Genomic DNA, 24172 nt, shown 5'->3' with positions numbered 1-24172 from the left:
GTCGGAGTCGGAGCCGGAGTCGTGAAAAAAACTCGTCTGGAGTCGGAGTCGAGCCAAAAATACATCGACTCCGAAACCCTGATACAAATTAAGGAAATTTTCGATATTTTATAAAATTTGAGGCAATAAGTGTAGTTTTTCGAGTTCATTATTTCTCCAAATAGTTCCTTATGTACATACAAATTTGCTTCAGAGGTCGTATGAAGATTCACATAGCTTACAGAGATATAGCCCAGAATTTCTTTAAAAAGTCAATATTTAACCATGTTTAGATGGGGCGATAAAATCCATGCTGGATCTGACACAACAAATCCCTACTAGGGTTTTTGTCGTTTGTGTCTGCACTTTCTAAAAATCCTCAGCTAAAATTGTTTGCACAAGATTATCTTAAAAATGTTGTACAGTGTAATAAAACAGAAATATTAAATTTTGTAGTTTCATCCTATGGGGTTACTTCTGCGCCATTACCTATCCGCATTTTTACCTCGTGGTATGGGTATGAGCATAACTTCTAATAAGTTTAGAGATATCAAGCTAATATTGGTTTAAATAAACGATATTTGACATTTTCATCTCGGGGAGAACTGCTTCCCCTGACCCCATTCCGAGTATTTTGTAAGAGATGGGGTGTAATTACTTACTGTAGTTAATTTATAGATATTTGCATAGAAAATGTAAATTCTTTGGTAAAGGTATCGCTTTGATGCTATATCATCACATCACATCTGAGAATTTCAAAAAGATGTGTTCAGCAGTTCTTGAGTACATCAACATCAAACAAACGTATATATAGGCCGGTCAAAATGGGAAAATAGTAACAATTTCCACAAAGTTTGATTTTGTTGGAGAGGTAGGGTTTGTTAATAGAAGTAATGTCTTAAAAGTCCCCATCTACAAAAAGAGTTATTCTGGGCTAATATTACATTGACCAACTTCCACTTGTGCTTGGTGTTCTATAATATGTATGTTGAACAAAACAAATATACTAATGTTTATTAACTAAAGTCATTGCTTTATTTTGCTCTCACCTCTCAACAAACTGATAACGATTTGAACACGAAGAAAGACATTTTTAGTTGGAATACAAAAATCGGTCAATCTATTAAGTAGACTTCGCCCATTTTCTCTCTCTCACTGTAAAGTCTCTTTTGGCATTTTGAATGATGATTGATTTCGGAACATTGAAAATGTAGACATCGTCTTTAGTTAATAAATTTCATCGGAACAAAACGGACGTGTTGACATCGCCCACAACTTAGTAGTCAAAACAAAAAAGAACATAAAATAACAATTGTTTTCCTCGAATTAAATAATGAATTAAAAATTAGAAAAAGAAAATAAAATACTATGGAAAAGTAAATATTGCGGTCAATAATGTTTTTTAATAGGCCGATTGATTTAACGAGTTTATTTTGCATTTTTTTTTTTTGTTTTTTTAGAATATGGAATGAATTTAAATATTTCCTCAAAACTTTGTTGTGTTTCTTGGCCGCTTGTCTTCTAGTACCAGTCTTACTTATTTTATTTGTCTGTAAGTATATGAAACGGATAATATTATCCTATCGTTGGAATTTCATTGAATTTATTTACAATTTGTGCCATTTATAAAATCCTTTTGGAATTTGATCCCAATTTGTTGGTGGTTTTATTTGATTTTTTTATCGCCTTGGTAATGATGTGTATAAGTAATGAAGTGAAAGATATTTATTGACATACTTACGATAAGTCGAAATCTTCTCTTATAGTACGTTTAAATATAACCGGATTTAACAAACCCACTGGGTTTTAAATGTCAATTCTATTGCTTATATTTCAAATAAATCCTCATAAAGAATATTAACCCTGCAAAAGGCTATAATATAAACATGGCAATAAATTACTTAAATTTTTAGATTTCACAAACTTGTGTAAACTCATTACTTTATTGAGCAATTTTCACAAAATATCCTTTATTTATCCAATAAATACTTATATTGATTCTTGGAACTTATCTTAAGACACAAAAAATTAATATTTTATTTTAATCAATGTGCGTCAGTCCATGAACATTCTTCAATCAGGTTACATTTACATACATGTTGCCACAACTGCAGACCCCAACAGTTGGTCGGTCCCATCGCAAGATCTACAAATCGATTGCATTGCCACATAAATTATTTATTTAAATGCATTAACACTCAATCGAAAAGTTCATATCAGTGACAGACATTCAAGATTTATTGTTTTTTGAAAATCCGCGTACCTGCCTACAATCGATGATGAGTTGTTGAAACCGAACCAATAACAAAAATGTTTATAATTTTGATCTTTGCCCAGCCATTATTACTCATAGTGTTAGGGGGTCTGATAAGCCGTCACAATTCGAATATTATACGAGTTTCGTGCTTTATATTTATCTACGATAGACTACAACACACAGTGTTGCAACAACACATCAAAACAAATAATCAGTAACAAAAACACAAATCAAATAAATTTTATTTAACAAATTTTTATTATTTTATTAAAAATTCGAGATAATTTTTGTGCAAAAATTCACCTCTTATTGCTTGTTATTGACTGAGATGAGATATGCAAGAAATTCGGTTCTAAGTTTGTCTCATCGAAATAATGGTTTTAGGCCTCAAATATGTTTGAACGAAATTAGTTTCAGGCAATTTAAAGTCGATTTAGCCATGTCCATTTGATTTAATATTTGGTTTTCGTAAAGTTTTGTTCAAACACAGCTCAAATAAAATTGTTGGCACAAGTGCAGTTTAGAGACTGATGGGCATAACATTTTTTACTTGTGCTCTCGTCCCCTTTAACGACGGTAAAATTATTTCCTGCGGTAATGTCCCATCATCAACCCAAATGACGGATTGACCGGGAACCAAACACGGGTGTTCCGGCTAGTTTCTGCCACCTCAGTGTACACATGTTTTATTTGTATGGCTTTTTCTGTATTGGGAGCACTATATTCCGGAATGCCTGCTCTGGATTCTTTTTTCCGTGCCGGAACGGAAGTAAACCCTGGACCAATATATTTGTGCTTGGTTTGTCACATTTGCATCTTCACCCAAATCCAAGCTTTGCTGAAATGCCACAGATGTCGGGAGTGGGTGCATCTAAGGGGTTGTTCTGGACTTGTCCATGCGATGGACTACAACAGGGACTACGGCATGGGAAAGCTAATTGGCCGAGTTTCAGAGAGTTCACTAATCACCGCTTCAGAGATCTGTCCATCCCTCCTTCGGGTAGTAGAACGGATGTCCCAAGACATCACCACTGCAGCAGCCGCTCGCCTTATACCTGCTTGTCAAATACCAAAAGTGAGACCAAACTTCCCGGTAGAGGCGACGGGATAAGCAAATGAGCACGATGAGCTTCGTCGTGCCAACTCCAGTGACCCCAGAGTCAGGGAGCTGACACTGGAAGATATCTGGTTGGTCGGTGAGCATAAGCGGAACAAGTGGCTAAATCATCTGAACAGTTGCAACATTGGAGCCGGAATAAGTGAATTGTGGGCAACGGTTAAGTCACTCTCGAACCCTTGATAGAAGGCAGACAGGACCTCAGTCACGTTTGGCGACGTTACCCTGACTGATCAGAAGTGGTGCGCTAGTTATTTCAGCCGACAGTTTGTCGAGCACTCCGGGAGTGGCAGGGCGAAGGGAAGAGTACTACGTCGTATTAGATCACTTCCTGCCGAGGATGAACCACAACAATGTACAATGTACGAATGTTATCAGGAACGCCAAGTCATCCGAAGCATTGGGCCCTGATGGAATCTCCATGATAATGTTGAAACAGCTGGATATGCCAGGAGTCGAGTATCTCCCTTAAGTTCTCAACCTGTCGATAGCCAACCACATCGTTTCAGAAATCTGGAAAATAAGCAGGGTGATCCCGCTACAGAAGCCGGGCAAAGATCCAGCAATGGTGAATCGTACAGACCGATTTTGCTTTTGTTGCCCGTAGCAAAGACCCTTGAAGCTTTAGTCCCTCTAGCGTTAGAAATAGCTATACAATTGTCGATCATCTGCATGGGATCAGTAAGCAGCACAGCACGACAACAGGGCTGCACGCCATCTCCATACATTTTAGGCGAAGACTCAACCAGATCAAGCCGTAGGATAGAACAGTGATTGTGGCGCTTAACTTATCAATAGCCTTTAATATTCTCAAGCACTCCACGCTGTTTGAGGGCATCGAGCAGACAACCCTTCGGCCAAATTTGACGCCAGTCGTACGTGGAATTCAGGAATAAGAAGTCCAAACACCGTAAATTAAAACAGGAGTTCCCCAAGGAGGGGTAATATCTCCGGAACTGTTTAACCTCTACCTCTCCTTATTCCGCCCCCTCCAGACGGCATTGAGATCGTAACGTGTGTGGTCGTATGATCGTGTGCCATTGCAGGGTATCCCTATATGCCACATTCTTCTCTTCGCTAGCAGCACTTCATTCCTCGTATAATCTTTGGTCGGGGTATTACGAGTATATTGATTATAAGGACTGGATTCGGATCGATGATAAAAAAATTTCGGTTTGAAGGAACATTTTGTTCGCGTTAACCGAGATTTGTTCCTGTCCATAGGAGAAAGTCTTAAATCCCCGGCCGAAGGCCGGCTATATACATATGTATGTATGAAAAATTTTTGATTTAAACTAAACATACCCAGCAAAAATCCTCATTACAAACCTCCTTTCCCACCCATTATTTTAACAAGGGCATGTCGCGCGAAATATGTGGTTATTTTGTAACCGCTGAAATAGGTAGATGGTAATCACTGAAATAAGTAGATACTGAGTAGATTCTGACTACTTATTTCAGTGGTTACAAAATAACCAGATATTTCGCGCGACATGCCCTTGTTAAAATAATGGGTGGGAAAGGAGGTTTGTAATGAGGATTTTTGCTGGGTATCGTCAAAACCAAGGGATTTTTTAAAATTTCGGAGCCTATATCTCGGGAAGTATGGACTTCCTGCCCATGATATATATTGGCGTGATAAGCACTGCAAGCCCCATCTGAATTCAGGTCGATCCGAATCCAGTCCAAACATTCATCCTGCTCCTCAAAGTTAAACTCGTGTCTTGATAATAGACATTAATAATGTGTCACCTTTAGATGTTGTTTTTACTTATTTTCCAAGGCGACGTTACATAACGCCCAGCGGTCATAGGGCCCAAAAATAATTTTGAGTGTTATGACCGTTAAAATAGCGGTCTGCTATTATAATTCCCAATTTTACAAAGCGCAAATTAAATAGAACACATTGCCCAATTGTAGATTTGTAAAGGTACGTTTTCAAGATGTTGCCGGTATTTTGTCGGGATTAAGGATGTTTACCCTTGGACAGATGCAAAATTTTGTTACACGTATGGAACCTTCTGGAAGATATTATCAACTTTAAATTATATTTGTTTGTATGCAGACAGCCTTCGGCAGGATTTTAGGACTTTCTCGCTTGAACAGATTTTATGCCGGCTATGCGTTCACAATTCTTTTCACCTTACTTTCCTTCACTTTCATCGATTTACAGATCGAATACCGGCTACACAACCAAAATCCTTTTCCCAAAAATTCTGTAAATTGGGGGGTATTCAGAATTTTGTGCCCATTTGAGACGTTTGAACTTACCGACAAAGTGCTGCGGAGGATGTACCTGAAGGAATGGACAGACAGAGTCCATTTTTGAAGTTGTTAATGTTTTGCGAGTAATTTGGTTTTGGATTGGACCAATGTGGCCCATATTCGAACTTAAACTAAATATGGACCAAAGTTTTCACTATATCGGTTGCTCCGTTCAAGAGATATAGCGCGTACCATTTTAGCAAATAAATTGAACTTTTGTGGGGGAGATACCAGAAGGAGTGCTTGAACTTCGAACTTAATCTAATATTCCCAGAAATATTACGATATGTAAAGTTTGGACCAACACAATATCCACTTCCCTTGGTCATCTAGGGCCACCTTTTAGAGCTTTTGACCCATTTTCTCCGGAAGTATGGACTTGCCTTGCAGTGTAGAAGTTTTTTCTTCCTCTGCTTCTTGTGCCAGTAGGTCTTGCTTCTAAAAGACGTTTTGGTAATTTCGTATCTGGCATTCTTGCAACATGGACAAACCACCTTAGAATGTTTCTATCGACCTTGTCGTTAAGGTGCCCTATTTCTAGATTAGATCTGGTTGTGTCATTTCTAACCCTATCTATCCTGGGTTTTTCTGCAATGCGACGTGGTTACTTCATTTATGCTGTTTGGATTCTGTTCTGGTTTTTAGTTGTGGTGCCCATAATTCACTTCCATATGTGAGTGTCGAAACGTCGGTTGATTTGAAAACTGCTAGTTCTGTACCCTTTGATACTTTTTTCTTCCTGATACAATTTTGGTTCAGGCTGTAGTAGAGACTTGCAGTTGCAGATATTCTACGGTTAAGATCCCTGTCAGCTTTCCCGTCTTCACTCAGTACCTTAAATAAAAGTCGCCAACTTTATATACCCTACACATTTTTACTATTCTCCGTCTATTCTTATTTTCTCTAGGTGTACATTATAGCAATGCCTTTGTCCATTATATACTGTCCATAAAATATCCAGAGCTGCAAATATCGAAAACAAAGAAGATTCGCTCATTCATCGACACACCAAGAAATGCTGGAATTTTTAATTTCCTACTTCAAATAAAGGGCCCCTGCGATTTTGAGGCCATACGAAGGCATTATGAGGAAAATCTTACTGGCGCCAGAGAAAAGACCGGGTATTTGAAGTTTCCAAAATTACGACAAAAACTGATGAATTGTTGGGGTCACTATGGATGGGTTAAGGATAACAGGTAAAGGGTGCACTTGAAATACAATACATATCCTAAGAAAATAATAATGACATTATCTTTTGACAGTTCCTTCAATCTAAACAATCACATTTTATTGAATAAGGCAACATACCGTGGTAGTCCTGTACATGATGGTAATATCCAGGATTTTGTCAGTACCTTAGTTGAAAAATACATACCATCCGATCTACCACAGTGGCAGGTGATTGTTATTCCAATTGCAGCCAATAAAGCTTCATTAAATGTCGAAGTTGCAGAAGAGGATACATGCCGTGTGTCTCAGGTAAAATCTTTTTTTTGTAATCTTCTCTCCATTTTGGATACGATTTTTATTAACTCTTTCTTTCTTTAAAGAGCAGCATTACTATATACTTTTGAAAATCCATCATCTGATCATAGCCGAGGAGGAAGATTTACACATAAGTGAAATGCTAATGTTGCGTGATAACAACGAAAGGCCGATTATCGAAATTGGTGGATATACACAAAATATTTCCCGAACGAAAAGTCTTTCGTATTTTATACGAAAACCACAACACATTAAGAAGCTGTTGAAATATTTGATGCGTGTCATTGTCAACCAATGGAATAAGTTCATTTACGAATTTGAATCTTTGGAAACGCCGGATGACACGACTGGCATACAAATTACAAATATTAGTCAATTACTGTCGCTTCTTCTTATCGTAGCAGTCAATGTTATGATTAGTTATTGGAAGGGTGTCATTGGTAAAAAACGGAAATCCAAACGCCATCAAAGACATTCAACATCAAGCGAGGGAAAGATAAAAGTTATCAAACGTCTCTTGGCCAAGGAAGCCGAAGAACGCCACCTCTCCTGGCCAATTGCAAAAATTGCTATACAAAATTCTCTACAACCTTCGAATCTCACAAAAACTTGGGCCACACTTGTCTGGAAGGCAAATGTCAATAGTGTATTGGCTCTGCCCTATCGCATATTTTGTGAATTCATGGCTCTGAGAGATCTAATTGTTAAAGGTGAAACTACTCTAAGCACCACATATTCTGGTCGCCTTTCCGTGTTTCTGCCACTGCTCATATATGCCCAAATGGAATTTCTAAAAATTTGTTATGAAATCTTCAAGGCACCTGTCAACATATACGAAGAACTCGTGCAATATCCTTCGAAAGAAATAAATAAATTGCATAAAATGTCCTATTCTGGTCGTAAGATAGCATCATTTTCGAAACAAATCAATGCCCAGGATTTACGTAAACGAGTTGCTTTTAGCGAAGAATTGCGTGAATCTGATTACGTATTATCCTGCCTATCTGGTGCTATACGCGATTATCTGGAATTATACTCATCGGATGTGGCCATTCCCAAGATGATTAACACAACATGCCGCACAATCGCCAAGGAATACTTCACCGATACCTTAGATGACAAATCCGATTATATTGGGGGTGTTGTGTTTCTTCAATTGCCGCTCAAGGTACCAGATCGTGAACATGCTCGTCAAATTCATTCGATTATAGAACATATTCGACGAAAACAAATAATGATTTATTTAGCCTCAATGGGACAAACCAAATACGACATGCTAACATCCATCTTTCCACGAGTGTTGACCAAAATATGCATTAACTATTTCTCATCGAATTTCCCCATAACAATCACCGAAATATATGGTGAAAGTTCGGATTTCGAAACAACGTGGGGTCAAACGGTTCAGGATGTTTTGTTGTTTAGACCACCCCAGTCCAAGACTTGTAAGTAACTCCATCGTTTTTGACTACCCATTGTGGATCAGATTAACATTTTTGCATTGCTCTTTAGGTCTATCACTTAATATACATCATTTTGGTGATCGTTATCGTTTGGCAGTGATGGCCGACACTCAACTGGGTCCAGATCACTCGAAGATTGTTCGTTCATTCGAGAATTACATGGAATCGTTGACCTTATAGATGAGTTGGTTTAAACGAAGAGTTTGATATTATTAGAATAAACTGTGATTGTTATTAACAGGGATGATTTCATTATAAATAAAATATTTTATATAAAAAATTAAAAAAAAAAAAAACAAGAAAGATCTATAGTCAACGAGTCCGACCTTATGACACGACTGTTGCCATCGGTAGGAATTAGCAACAGCTTTAGTTTGGTTGTTAACTTACCCCTAATTTCATTATTTACCGAAATTATAAAAATTTTAATTTTACCGGTATTTGAGTTACAGAATTCCACTACTGGTCTTGAGTTTCTGGACCGTTTTATAACACTTTAATGGAATAATCTTTATTTTAGTCATTGATAGGCAAAAGTTCATTCATTACCGTATTTTTGAGAAAAAAGGTCAAAAAGACATAAACCTAATGTACATACTTTATAGGGCCTCCGACGAATATTTCGATGTGTTACAAACGGAATGACAATGTTAATATGTATACCCTTATAGTTGTTCGTCGTTATTAGAACACGAGACTCCCCGCAGCCCCTAATCTATCTGCGGACTCCATATCTGAAATACCATCAAGAAAGGCACGGGTTCACAACCTACAGTGGTGAGGGAGATCATACTAAAATGCTGGAGTTTCAAAATCGAGATCTCCTTACATCTGGCTGGACTATTACTAGTCTAGCCCTTGGAGAATGGAAGTATGGACATTAGGGTGGGCTGTGAACACCACAGGGGAGGGTTATTTAAGGAAACGTAAGGGAAAGCTTAACTTCGGTTTGGGATGGATTCAATTCCGTTTGTATCCGGCTCACTCAGCTCATTAAGAGTAGGGAAGCGGCAAGCTCTATGCTTCCTGTAGATTAATTTGCATCAGTGTAAAGCTGCTGTCACCTACTCTTGACCCTCACGAATTCTGAAGAAGCCATTAGTTCAGTAGCCATATATCTACAAGAATATGGTTTCTGGACTTAGGACCCGTACCCACCAAACCTGGGTGCTCGCAAGTTGCTGGACGAGATGATGGGCGTATTTAACGTTGTTCGGAGATGCGACATAAATGGGATGGTAAGGACATCAACAGCTGATGTGAGAGGATATTTAAAGAGGCTGCAAGCAAATGTGGATTATGTGACGGTTATTTAAGGAAACTTGAGGAAAATCTGAACTCTTTGAATTCTTCTCAGGTCGGAACCTGTGTAGTAGGTAAGTAGAGTTTAAATCTAATCTTTCTATCTAATTGCATATACATTGTTCTTGGATGCAACGCGAATGCCTTACATTTTCAATGCGATAGTGAGGACATCTATGACAGAGGTGAATCGATATTTGACCCCGCCTTCAGAAACTGGAAGGCATCTGATAAATGTTCCTTTTCGGACCATATGAAGATACTTTTCGAGATTTCTTTGGAAGGAGTCCAAAAAAAATCCTTATAGAAACCCGAGAAGAACAAATTGGGATAGGTGCACAGAATCACAAACTCTCAGCTGACTTCTATTGGAAACATAGAAACAGCCGAAGAACTTAATAGAACTGTGGACATTCTGACTGACGTTCTTCTTCGCTGTCATAAGGATGCCTGTCCACTAACTTACCCTGGCAAAAACTCCCAAATCAACAAGGATCTTGACGAAGTGAGAAAAATCACCAGAAGATTATATAGCAGGACGCATGCAAATAAACTCGACATTGATTAGGACTCATATACGGCAAGTTTCAACAAGTGAGCAAAGGCTATAGTCGGGACGGGGCCGACCATGTGTTACCCTACACCACTACCCCTGTGCATAAGCTTTTCACTGGTAAACATTTCTTTTAGGGAATATAATCCCAATACCATCGAACATAATATGCCTCTTTCTCTCGGGACCCCCATAAGCAACCAAAATTTCGTGACCTTTCGATCAAAATTGCGACCTGTAGCGTGATTGCAAAAATGGAAGAATTGGATGCATTGTGGTATCTCCCTTGTTTGGCCACCTTCGCCAACCTACTTTACACCAATTTAAAGGTAATATTGTCTTCTTCTATTGACAGGTGGATACCCCTACTAGAAGCCGATATATTCACAAAGAATAAAATTTTGAAAATTTTGTCTCCACATGAGTTTTTCCCCATTTCGACCCCTAAATATTATCCGACTATCACTACAATCAATAGGCTTCTTCCTCTGTGGGGTCCACATCTACCCCCAAAATAGCGTGATTACAAAAAATGAAAAAAAACATACTTTGCATCAATATAAAGGAGATTTTTTCTTCTACCATTGGCGGGTTTTCTTTTTGGAATGTTCCTACCAGAAGCGGAGATATTCGCATAAGAAAAAAACTTTGACTTTTCTCCACATAAACTTTTCGCTTATTCCGACTCCTGAATATTATCCGACCATCACCAAACTTAATAGGCTTCTTCCTCTGTGGACTCGCATCAACCCCCAAAAAATTCGTGACGATCCGATCAAAATTGCGACCTGTAGCGTGATTACAAGGAAATCGGAAAATGGGATGCATTACCGACTATTGCGATATCTCTGTTATTTGACCACCTACGACAGCGTACTGTACATCGTTGTAAAGGCCATATTTTCTACTTTCCTTGCCAGGTTTTGCTTTTGATATACCTCTTAACGAAACAGAGCTATTGGCTTTGAAATAAAACGTTGACCTTTTCTCCAAATAAGTTATTACCCATTTCGACCCCTGAATATTATCCGACCATCATCAAAATCAATAGGCTTCTTCCTCTGTGGGACCTCCATTAACTCCCAAAATTTCGTGACGATCCGATCAAAATTGCGACCTGTAGCGCGATTTTGAAAATAATTGAAAAATGGGATGTATTACCGACTATTGCTATATCTCCGTTATTTGGCCACCTACGCCAACCCGCTTTGAATCATTGTAAAGGTGGGATATTCTTCTTTCATAGTCAGGATTTGCTTTTGGAAGATCCCCAACCAAAGCTGTGATATTCGTCATTATAACTCAAATCGCAAAAATAAAAAGATGGGTTGTATTAGCGGCTATTGCGATTTCTTCTTTGTTTGACCACCTACGACAACCTACTATACATCGTTGAAAAGGTGATATGTTCTACTTTCATTAGCATGTTTTGCTTTTGATATACCCCTTATAGATGCGGAGATATTCGCATTGAAATAAAACGTTGACTTTTTCCCCAAATAAGTTTTTTGCCCATTCCGACCCTAAATATTATCCGGCCATCACCAAAATCAATAGGCTTCTTCCCCTCCGGGACCCTCATCAACACCAAAAATTTGGTGACGATCCGATCAAAATTACGACCTGTAGCGTGATTACAAGGTTTAGATGGACAGTCGGACAGACGGACGGACGGACGGACTGACGGACGGACACACATAGCCAGATCGACTCAGCTCGTCGAGACATTCATTTTGGTATATGTAAGTATGGGTCTAGGACCATTATTTCGATGCGTTACAAACTTTTTGGCCAAAACCAACTTATAATACCCTCCCCACATAGTGGTGTAGGGTATAATAAATATAAGAGCGAGGTCAAACACTCCCAGAAAAAGTCTGCGAGTCGATAGAAAGAATCAACGACGCAGCTAGGTTTCAAAGAATGCTCTGCAAGTTCCCCACTTCCATTGGAAGCATCAAGAAACCAAATGGTACGTTGACAGACTCTGTACTTGAGACTCTAAGCCTCCTTACACGGAGTATGACAACTTAAAAATCCAAGCAGAAGAAGATAGGGATCTCATTGCAAAGGTGATTAGCAGAAACAATATAAAACGGACAGTCAATATATTCAAACCCTATAAATCACCTGGTCCTGATGCTTCAGTTTGCCTCACCAAATCCTGGAGGAGATCTATATGCCTTGTCTGTCTTTTTCGTGCGTACCTGGCTTGTGGATAGGAATGAAAGTCAGTTACATCCTTAAAGCAGGAAAATTTAGTCATTTTGCACCAAAGGACATAGCCATTAGCTTATGTTCCTATTCTCCCCAAGACACTCGGAAGACTGATCGACCTTGAGATTAGGAGCCATGTGGACACCGCCTTTTTAAGCAACTCGCAACATGCCTACATTGAAGGCAAATCTGTAGAAACAGCTCTACATTAGCTGCCTGAAAGCAGAATTAAATAGTGATATTCCTACAGTTCGGGTCCTCGTGATCAACGGAACGGACGGAAGTGGATTATCAGGACCCTAAAGTGGTTGTCTGCGTGAATGATGTAGTACTATTGATAACTGGCGAATTTCTGTCTTCAATTTCGGAATTTATGCAAGGACCTTTATCAAATCTGTCTCGATGGGCCAAATCAAACGGCCTTGGAGTAAATCCAACGAAGACAGAATTGGTATTGTTCACTAAAAACGTATGTTCAGCGATTTTGTGCTACCAGTACTGGATGGAGTGTAACTACATCTCTCCCCCGAAGCTACTTGTTCGTGTTCGTCTTTATTTTTAGTTTGGGAGCGGCATGTCCCGGAATGCCTTCTCCGGATTCTTTTGGTCCGTGTCGGGATAGAAAGTAACCCCGGACCATGGTTTTTGCACCGTTTTCAGCGTCCCATCCACCATAGGTCGGTGTCGCTGAGATGCAAGGGGAGCCGTGGATGGGTGCATTTTAGGAACTGTTCTGACCTGGTGTCGCTGAGATGCAAGGGGAGCCGTGGATTGGTGCATTTCAGGGAGTATTACGACAGGGTTTATATTGCTTCGTGCTGCGCCAACGTGATTCCCAGTATGTCTTCGTCATCATCGGATTATGAAACTCCCCCGCAATCTCCCCAACAGCAGTACCAGCCACAGCCGTTAACACGGCGTATTGTTTTTCCAGTTCCTTAGAATATGACATTCCTGCGATCAGTGAGATCGTGAATTTTATGAGTCGACGAAATAATAATGGTCGTGGCGATTCAGGAAACGAAGCTAAACAACAACTGCAGCCTTCGGAGTTGTGATGGATACAACGTTCTCCGCCTGGATCGTACGAGAAGTGGGGGTGATGGACTTGCATTCCTATAGCACCACTCTATCCAGTACTCGTACAGACCTATCTCGCTTGAGCTAGACTCAAAAACCAATACTTGGAGTGCATGGGGGTAGCGATAAGATGTGGAACCGCCGAGATAGAGATATATCCCGCCGATTAATAGCTGTGCCCCGCGTTGTTCGACTAACATCACACCTCTGTTGATAGCTGATAACCGGCTGATCCTAGGGGATTTCAATGCGCATCATGAGCTATGGCATACAGCCCTTTTTTTCGTGGGGAAAAAATCATCGAAAGACTTTGGCAACCCGGCATGCCAGGTGTGCGAGACTTTAACACGCTAAAATAACCCCATATCGCTGTTCCACAATCCCTACGGTACCGCCGTAAGAAAGCATTTCTTCGTAGGGTGGGAATGGTACTAGTGACCCCAGCTAGTATTTACATCGTTCTCCGAATCTCATGTTGACGCTTCAATTCCAAAATTATGGATTTAATGCATTCACATACATAATTCCAGTTTTGTGGGGACTCCAACATTAACTGGATTATGTTTTCTACACTTATTGTACTTCCAATTTGCCACTCCAAGTTCATCCTTTCCTCATTAAACCTAGGACACACAAATAAGATATGGCTGGGATCCTCTACATCTTCTGCGCAGTTCGGGCAGAAGGGCGAGTTATCGAGTCCAAAGCGGAATAGATACGACCTAAAACATCCGTGCCCACTTAGAAATTGGGTTAGACAGAAATTTAAATCGCCGTGTTGTCTGTTACACCAAGTGTCAACGTTGGGTATTAGTTTTTGCGTCCACCTGCCTTTTGTTGACGTCGTCCATATGCTCTGCCACTCTTCCATGGTTTGACTTGTGACTGCCTCCACGTCACTAGCATTTGTCGTTGAGCGACGAAGCTCAAACGTGCGTTCCGCTTGCTTTGCCAACAGATCAATCGGCGTCATTGCTGCAATAACAAACGCAGCATCATCGGATACAGTTCTGTATGCACAACACACACGAAGTGCTACAAGCCTATACACAGAATTTATCTTCTCACAGTACGATTTGAATCTTAACGATTTTGCCCATATTGGTGCTGCAAAAGTATTAGATTTTTGATTACTCCTGCTAACATCTTTCTGGTCAGATACTTAGGACCCCTCGTATTTGGCATGATTCGACATAGCGCTGCACATGTTTTACCCGACTTCAGCTTTATGTAGTCCAGATGTTGTTTGAAGGATAGACGGTTATCTATCATAACTCCCAGATATTTTAAACTTTCTGCAGTTCTTATCACACAGTCGCCTATTTGGAGTTCAAGATACTCCACATTTTTGCGGCTTGTTATTAGGATGGCTTCCGTTTTGTGTTCTGCTAATTGCAATCCCCTTGAGTTAAGCCAAGATTTAACGACGTGGATGGTGGCTTCTGACACTATTTTCGCCTCTCCTATAGTCTTTGCTACTATTGCCAAAGCTATATCGATCGCAAAACCGATTATATTGGATTTTTCTGGTAGTTTTAATCTTAGAACCCCATCATACATAACGTTCCATAGCAGCGGTCCCAGGACAGACCCCTGTGGAACTCCTCCTGTGATTTTTTGTTCTTTGACTCCTTCGTCTGATTCATATATTAAGACTCTTTGTCGAAAGTAGTCTTTAATTATAGCTACCTTCCCAATGGGGTTTCATCAACTCCAATGTTTATTCTGTTTGTTTCTTGAATATCTGTCATGTTTATGTTTCTTGGTCCCAACTCAAAGCCGCTATCTCCGCTCGTAAAAAATGTAGTCACGTCATGATCCCATGGGTCCCTATTTCTAGGTCCATGCGAGGGTTGACGAGAGACCCTTATGAGGTCTCCCGTTCAGAGCCAGATCCGTGTTAATCGGGAATGTGCATCCGAACCTACACTGCCAACTTAATGGGACGAGCATTGAACGTACTTTTAGACTTGCCAGGTTTTAACGGGACGGAGGCAGCTGTGGCATTAGCCTGAAAGCCATTTCTGTAAGGTTCCACCCCGACATACTCAGGTTCCAGAATACCACAGCCGTCAGCCCAGGGTTCATCAATTCCAAATCGTAGTCCAGTAATGCCATAATCAAGATCGTGCTGGCTTGATGCTTTTCAGCAGGGTTTCGTGTTCCTCCTTGTATAGGTGTTTGACTGGGGAAAACCACGGAGTCGTCACCTCCTTTTCAAACCTCTCTTGAGGTGTACCCCTATGGTGGAATACATAATTGTGGGAGGTATTCATTCGCCCCGACACAGGGTTTCATAAAGCACTTGCACTATTTTAGTACGCACTCCACACCTGCCAAAACTAGGGTCCGCGGGGTCGTTACTCCCGTTATCCTCTCCTGAAGATACCCTTGCGGGTAGGCATTCAGCCCTAGGGAATGACCAGAGAGACACAGGTCTGGCTGAGTAAATAGATAGCTCCACATTCTGCACTGCGAACGAGGACGCAACCCGTGACTTGGAAACCCGTCATTTCCCATGGGTCGGACCCTCTCCCAATCCTCATCTTCATCAATAGACCATAACCTCTGAACGCCGTACTTTCATTAACAAAGCTAATTGGCACGAACACTAATGACCCCAGAGTCAGAAAACTGACAGTGGAAGTCAATAGATTAGTCGGTGAACACAAGCGGGCTATTTCTGCCGACAATTTAGCGAGCACCCCGATAGCAATAGGGCGAAGAGAAGTGTTTACTTCGTTCGCGATCTCTTAAAGCCGAGGAAGAACCGCCACACTTTACGATGGATGATGTTGCAGATGTTATCCGACCGCTTGGACCTGACGGAATTTCAATGTTGATGTTAAAACAGCTGGATGACCCGGGAGTCGAGTATTTAAGTAAGTTTCTCTACCTATCGCTAGCCACCCTAATAGTTCCCGAAACCTAGAAGTTGGGGGAGTGGTCCCGCTGCTGAAACCTTGCAAGGATGCCAGCAAAGGTGAATCATATAGGCCGATTTCACTTCTATCGCCAGTAGCAAAGATACTCGAGGCGTTACTCCTCCCCAGCATCAGAGCGTGTTATCTAGTCGCGGATCATCAACACGGGTTCTAGAAGCAGCATAGTGCCACAACAGCACTGCACGCCATTTCCACATATATTGGCCGTGGACTCAACCAGGACAAACCATGCCACAGAACGGTGATGGTAGCATTGGATCTGAACAAAGCGTTTGATGCGGTCAGCCATGCTAGGCTGTTAGAGAATATCGAGAATACTACCCTCCGGCCTTGTCTAAAACGCTGGCTCATCAACTATTTGTGTGGTCGTCAGTCATACCTGGAATTCAGAGACAGGAAGTCCAAACCCCGTAGAATGAAGCAGGGAGTTCCCCAAGGATATACATACCTCCGGAACTGTTCAACCTCTACCTTTCTGCAATTCCACGCTCTCCCGATGGCATTGGGTTAATTACGTACGCGGATTGTACGCTCATGGCGTCAGGTCCCAACAGTGGTAACATTTGTGACAGACTAAACGCCTATCTCATTGATCTTGTTGAGTTTTTCCACGCGAGGAATATGAAAATATCCACCACTAATTCAACAGCCACACTGTTCAACACATAGACGGCGCAAATGAAGCTCCTACTGAATGTGCAGGACGGCGGTTCAATTATTCCGACCACAAGCTACCACAAATGCCTGGGGTCACATTCGATAGAATGTATAAGTCGCTCGAGAATGCTACAGTTATCTGCGTGAAAGGTGAGAAACAGGAACAAGGTCCTCAAATCCCTAGTCGACAGCACTTGGGTTGCGTATTAAGAAACCTTGTTAACCACATGCAACGCGATAGGTCGGTCTGTGGTAAACTATACGGTGCCAGCGTGGTTTGCTAACGTAAGTGATACGCAATGGAATAACTGACAAATCTGCCAGAATGCTGCCCTGAGAACACCAACATGGTGTCACCTCATGTCTTCAGTGGACCATTTTCTTGACGATGCAGTACTTGCTTTATGCTATAGACAAGACCACCCAAATCAGCATCTGGTGGATATGCCCGAACCCCCCAGGCGAGTCCGAGAGGATTTTCGTGATCTGGAAAGGGAGAACCCCCAGATCAACGTTCTTATTAGGTAGGTTTGAGAGATATTTTACTTAAAAAAAGTTCAACAAGTGAGCCAAGGATATAGCACTATAAAAGTCGGCGATATCATGCCCCTTTGAGTTAAATTTGAATTACAATTTTCTACTTTATTGTCGTCGAAGAAACATTCTTCCAGACCAATTTTCGAACATTTATGATACACGTGGTCAACTATGGTGGATTTGTGAGCATGATAATACTTAAATTTGTACTGCAAGGATAGTTAAAAATGAAGCTTGAACTAAAATACCAACTATTTTCAATGACCTTTCTAATTTATCGATCCTAATAATATGGATACACTTGGTATTTGCTTTCAGACAACTTTCGAAACTCAGAAGAGATCTAACGAAATCAAAAAGTCATTTAAAGCAGGTTTATAGAACGTTTTTGTTGGAATATTTCTTGATTTTATCTGAAAGTTCTTGGTAACTTTTTCATGTTGAGAATTGAACCCACGTTCCTAATAAAGCGGGTCAAATTTGTTGTAGGATTTATTAGAATGTTCCATTTTACTAAACTAAACCCAAAAACTGCGCAATATTTGCATGGGTAGTACAATTTTTCAATTTTATTTGATTCAAACCTATTCTGATGATCGCAAAAATTGGACACTTTTTTGTATATTTTTTATTATAATTGGGATATTTTCCGAAAATATGGCAACACCGTCAAGTTTTTTCTTGGGAATGTTGGCATATTATAGGACTCTCAAAAAAAATATGGATCTGCAATAGGAACACATCAGAAGATACCTTAACATATAAAAAGAAAAAAATTCAAACCTATTCAGATGATCGCTAGTTTATATATATGTATACCAAAATGAATGTCTCAACGAGCTGAGTCGATCTAGCTATGTGTGTCCGTCCGTCTGTCCATCTAAACCTTGTAATCACATTACAGATTGTCAGCAAATTGTGGGTGTTAATGAAGGTCCCGGAGGGGAAGAAGCCTATTGATTATGGTGATGGTCGGATAATATTCAGGGGCCGGAATGGGAAAAAACTTATTTAGAGAAAAAGTCAACATTTTATTTCAAAGCTAACATCAAAAGCAAGACCTGATGAAAGTAGAAAATATAACCTTTGCAACGATGTATTGTCGTAGGTGGTCAAACAACGAAGTTATCGCAATAGCCGCTAATAGAACCCAACTTTTCATTTTTGCGATTTTAATAATAATGACGAATATCACAGCTGTGGTTTCGGACCTCCCAAAACAAAGTCTGACTATGAAAGTAGATGACATTTACAATGATGTAAAGCAGGTTGCCATAGGTGGCCAAATAAAGGATATATCGCAATAGTCGGTAATACATCCAATTTTTCCATTTTTCTTGTAATGACGCTACAGGTCGCAATTTGGTCGGATCGTCGTGAAATTTTGGGGGGTTAATGGGGGTCCTACAGAGGAAGAAGCCTATTGATTGATGGTCAGATAATATTCAGGGGTCGGAATGGGCAAAAAACTTGTTTGGAGAAAAAGTCAACGTGTTATTTAAAAGCGAATATCTCAGTCGAGACATTCATTTTGGTATATATATGTATGGGTCGATGCGTTACAAACTTTTTGGCCAAAACCAACTTATAATACCCTCCGCACATAGTGGTGTAGGGTGTAACAACTGCATAAAACATTGCCTCCATTATCCGGGAAAATCGATTATCCGTAATGACTCGAGATCCGACTGTATTTTCCACCACGTCTAACCTTCTATTCAATTATGGAATCCATTGCCATCAATAATATCATCAAAAATTTGAAATGATTGGTACGGCGAAACCCGAATACGTAAACTGTATCGGATTTTCAACCATCACAACTCTAAAATCTGTATACAGTTAGTCAACTTATTTATTCCAAAAATAAAATTATTACAAAATTTTAAATAAAACATCATTTTATTGGTGTAAATAAATATCATTATTAATATTTTTGTTAACAGTTTAATTCTTACACATGTTTGTTAATCAAATAAAATAAAAAGTAGCTAAATTTCACTAAAAATTTTCTTAAAATTAACAAAAAGGAAAACAACTTATTATTTGCACTGTCAACTAAACAATTGCTAAATTCCTTTCTCTCCATTCTTTCACGGTATTTTTCGAAAAGTTGGTTCTAATATTTCATATGCCCACCTTGGACATCAATAACAGCTCTTAAACGTCCCTGCATTTAATAAATAAGTTTCGGAATGTCATATTCCAATGGTATTTTTTGTCATTCTTCTTTAATACATTATATTTAGTCCCTCCTGTTAGTGGGCGACTTGTTCCCGATTTCTTTTTTCAGGTGTACCCATGAATTGTCGATGGGGTTCATATCTAGACTTTGGACTGGGGTGCCAATGACTTTGGTGCAGTTGTATAACAACCAAGTCCTACATAAATAATATTTATGCTTAGGGTCGCTGTCTTGGTAGTACTTATATTGCAATTTGTTTGAATTTTTAGAGTCAACAACCCCAAATTGATGCTGTTGGTTTAGTTATTTTTTAAAACACCCAAATAAACATCCTCTGTCATTACTAAAGATGGATTGAAAAGTTGGCTGTAACAAGTCTGAATAGTTTCTACATATTGTGCCATGGTAGAACAGTATAAGGCAACAGCAATACCCAGCTTACAGAGCTGGGCTGTAATGTTAGTGTCAAATTCCATACGACATTTTATATTTTTATTTCAATTTTCAATGTATATTAGTCCATATTTACATTAGGCAATTTTACTTGCGGCAATTGTCAGTTTTATGGAGAGAGGGGTGAGAAATATGGCAATCCTTTGCCTCTCAACACCCCCTCTCACCGATAAACTGACAATTGCCGAAAGGAAAATTGCCTAATGTAAATATGGAATTACTTACTTAGTTGGCCCATTACAGAACATTTGTTCCATAGACCGAACTAAGAAAAGATCTCCATTCCTCTCTGTTTTTCGCTTGACTTTTTGGAATACCGCGCCTTTCCATTTCTTCATCCACTTGTTTGCTCCATCGAAGCTTAGGCCTGCCGATTCTGCGTGCACCGCCATGTGGCATGTATTCATACGCCTTTTTAGCGGGTTCATCATCGCTCATTCTCATGATATGGCCTAGCTAACGCAATCGTTGCATCTCGATACGTTTAACTATATTCATGTCTTTGCATAGCTTATATAGCTCGTGGTTCATACGACGTCGATATTCACCGTCAACGCAAATCGGCCCGTAGATCTTTCGAAGAATTTTCCTCTCAAACACACCAAGCACTGCCTTATCTGCTTGCGCAAGTACCCATGCTTAGGAGCCATACATTAGCACGGGTAGTATCAGCGTTTTGTATATATGGAATTAGGGATATATTTTTTGAGGAAAAAATGGATTTTCCCATTGTTGTTGTAAAAAACAAAACAAAATGCATTTGAAAGAAGAAAAGTTCGAGGACAGCGAAGCCTCTCCACATCCGATATGTCTGAGGAGACTTTTCCAAAGTTGAAACATGTCATGTCACATAGTGGTGGGTGTGTGGGTTCGAATCGTCGTCGGCTTTCCTTTTTCACTTGCATTATTGATTAATAATCAAGCTCGACTCCAACGAGAAGCTAATTAAAAAATTAATACTAAAAATGATCTTCGCCTAAAAAGGCAAAATTTTCAAATAAAAAAAATCAGCTGAGCCAGGCTGGGGTTTGAACCCACGTCTTTGAAAACACAGGAAAAAAGTGTTGTCACGGCATTTTAGCGTTCAGAGCCAAACTCATTACTTTCAGAGGCAGCGCTAAGCGTTTGTCATGAAAGCATAACTAAATGGGAAAACCCCCATTGTTGTTGTAAAAAACAAAACAAAATGCATTTGAAAGAAGAAAAGTTCGAGGACAGCGAAGCCACTCCACATCCGATATGTCTGAGGAGACTTTACCAAAGTCGAAACATGTCATGTCACACAGTGGTGGGTGTGTGGGTTCGAATCGTCGTCGGCTTTCCTTTTTCACTTGCATTATTGATTGATCATCAAGCTCGACTCCAATTAATTAAAAAAAAATATATCATTCGGAAAAAACTATTTCCCGTAAAGACTTCTTCATATCAATGATATGTAACCTATTCCAAGTCCGAATGACGTGCCGCACACTAAAACGCCGCTTATAGAGGCGGTACAACGTTTGTTAATACATATATGTGGTCCTAATAAACATGTGATTCTTTGATTTCAAAAACAAAAGTTTGAAACAGCTTCTCCTTTTTCAATGAATTTTTAGCGACCCCAAACATTTTTGCAAGAATTCTACTTTCTGCGTAAAATTATCCATTTAGTGAAATGATATGGATACTTTCAAATTTAAAATGTAACGATTGAATTTATAGACATTTATTTCATTGGTTTGTTTACATTTACCGGTGACACTAACATTACAAACAAAACCAATTGCCTATGAGGTTGTTGTTGAGTTGTATTTGTTGTAGTATTTACTCTACCTTCTTCGTTCTACCATGATATTGTGCTGGGAGGGCAATGGTTTTTACCTAGTCACTCGTGATGAAGGATTGTTTTTATGTAGCACTATTCAGACTTTTCCGTGTGACACACTTACTCCAAAATCTTTTTTAATTAGAAGAAGCAATTTTCTTTTGTCAATTTTTTTAATCATTCTCCTGTCAATTCGTGGGTTTACTATTTTTGGCCTGCCATGTAGCATCTTTAGTTTGAACCTGCCTCCTCTCTCGGTGCAGTATATGATGTTGTATACAGTTCTCAGCTTATGAGAAGTGATTTTTAGCGAATTCTCTGGCGGATTTACAATTATTATAATTGGAATAGACCAAATTTAGCACATTTTCCGAAATCTGTTTACCTGACTTTCTCTTTTTCTGAATATACTGTCTATGTTACACACACAACAATTAATTTATGATCAAAAATTATGGATCTACATGTCCACATGCCATAAAAGTCATAAAAATCCTTAATTGCAAAAAAACGCGGGGAAAATGCCACGATTTTATTGCACATTTATTAGTTTTGCAATTATTTAGTTGACATCACAAAACCAGGTACCTATCCTTTTTGTCCGTTATTTTTGTTATTTCCGACCGATTTCTGAATTTATTGGCTGACTTCCGTATCGTCATTTGCTTTGTGTTGTTTAAACTTTGTCAAAATATTTCAGTTGTATCAGAAATAACAATGATACGTTACATTAGGCGAGTTTACTTGCGGCAAGTCTCACTTTGTAGGAGAGACACATTAGGGGAATGGAAGTGGAGAAAAGTTTCTCGTACCGGCAATTTTCGGCAATTGCTTTTGCTTTTTTCGTATTGAAATGTCAGTTGCTGATATATGTTGACATTTTGTAATCATTTCAAATTTAAAAATATTTGAAACCAAGGAAAAATATATAGAAAAAAGACAAATAAATTGTGAAAAATATATATGTATGTATATATAATGCAGAAAAATATATGCGTATAAAAAATAGGTAGCAAAATAAAAATGGCAATCAAGTCAAGTGGTCAAGAGACGAAACAGCAAAATTGATTGTTTGTGGGCAACAAAATCCTTCTTTATATGACGTTAAGTCGAGAGAGTATTTGGACCGGAATTTAAAGGCACAGACATTCAACAAAATGCCTCGAAAACTAGAGCTGATGGAGAAAAACTGCATCCAGATTTGAAAATAACTCGCTCATTTGAGTTAGAAATAGAAAAAAACTTTGTATCTGTTCTAGAATTAACATTCATTTTTCAGGGCAGCGAATTTGCTATGTATAAGAAAGCAGTTACTCCAGCTTTTGCGAAGAGAATGTCAGTGAAACTCCATCAAGAAAAAGGGCGAAGGTACGAACTTTATAAGATGATGTATTAAAAGCTTACTTAATTAATTCATTCACATTTTAATTTCTTAATATAGAATGCCCGAAAAATAGATGGCTTTCGAAATGACCTTGATTGCTTTAAGTACCTAATTGCTTCAAAAAAACAGAAAAATTTTGCATGGTTGGTTGCTACTCAAATGGAAGATATTGACCCCAATGATCAGGCAGACGCGGCATGGAAGGTGCAATGCCTTATTCGAGAGCTTACTAGTGAATCTGCTCGAAAGAGAGAATCCCAAACTAGCTCCTCTTTTTCCGCCAATGATATGTTGGAATTGTCGATAGTGAAAGTATTGAACGAGGATGATTTTCTTGAATAGTTATAACAGATTATATAAATATTTATACTATGCTGTTTTCCAAAAATGAAGCCACCTTTAATATACTATACCAGAGTATAGTTGAACAGAAAATTTTTAACAAAGTCATATCAGATTAATATTGTAAATTCAACAGAACTTTTA

General features: G+C 39.2%; 1 protein-coding gene across 1 annotated transcript; it reads left to right on the top strand.

Moving 5' to 3' along the window:
- Positions 1–1169: 1169 nt before the first annotated feature.
- Positions 1170–8869, top strand: LOC141394504 (uncharacterized). The gene is made up of 6 exons (XM_073969028.1): positions 1170–1355; positions 1440–1531; positions 6526–6814; positions 6881–7097; positions 7174–8548; positions 8616–8869. Exons 1-6 carry the CDS (start codon positions 1348–1350, stop codon positions 8744–8746), a joined length of 2112 nt encoding a protein of 703 aa, XP_073825129.1. The 5' UTR covers positions 1170–1347; the 3' UTR covers positions 8747–8869.
- Positions 8870–24172: the final 15303 nt, after the last annotated feature.

The sequence above is a fragment of the Musca autumnalis genome, unplaced genomic scaffold (assembly GCF_047663935.1).
Source record: "Musca autumnalis isolate F117 unplaced genomic scaffold, ASM4766393v1 scaffold_2, whole genome shotgun sequence".
Taxonomy (NCBI): domain Eukaryota; kingdom Metazoa; phylum Arthropoda; class Insecta; order Diptera; family Muscidae; genus Musca; species Musca autumnalis.
The sequence above is the reverse complement of the archived record's forward strand: the minus strand, read 5'-3'. Positions and strand labels throughout refer to the sequence as shown.

Excerpts from the sequence above, each read along its gene's own strand:
- LOC141394504 (XM_073969028.1), top strand. Across the intron at positions 1,532-6,525 it reads CTTACTTATTTTATTTGTCT|GTGTACATTATAGCAATGCC; the intron begins GTAAGTATATGA and ends TATTTTCTCTAG. Across the intron at positions 8,549-8,615 it reads ACCACCCCAGTCCAAGACTT|GTCTATCACTTAATATACAT; the intron begins GTAAGTAACTCC and ends ATTGCTCTTTAG.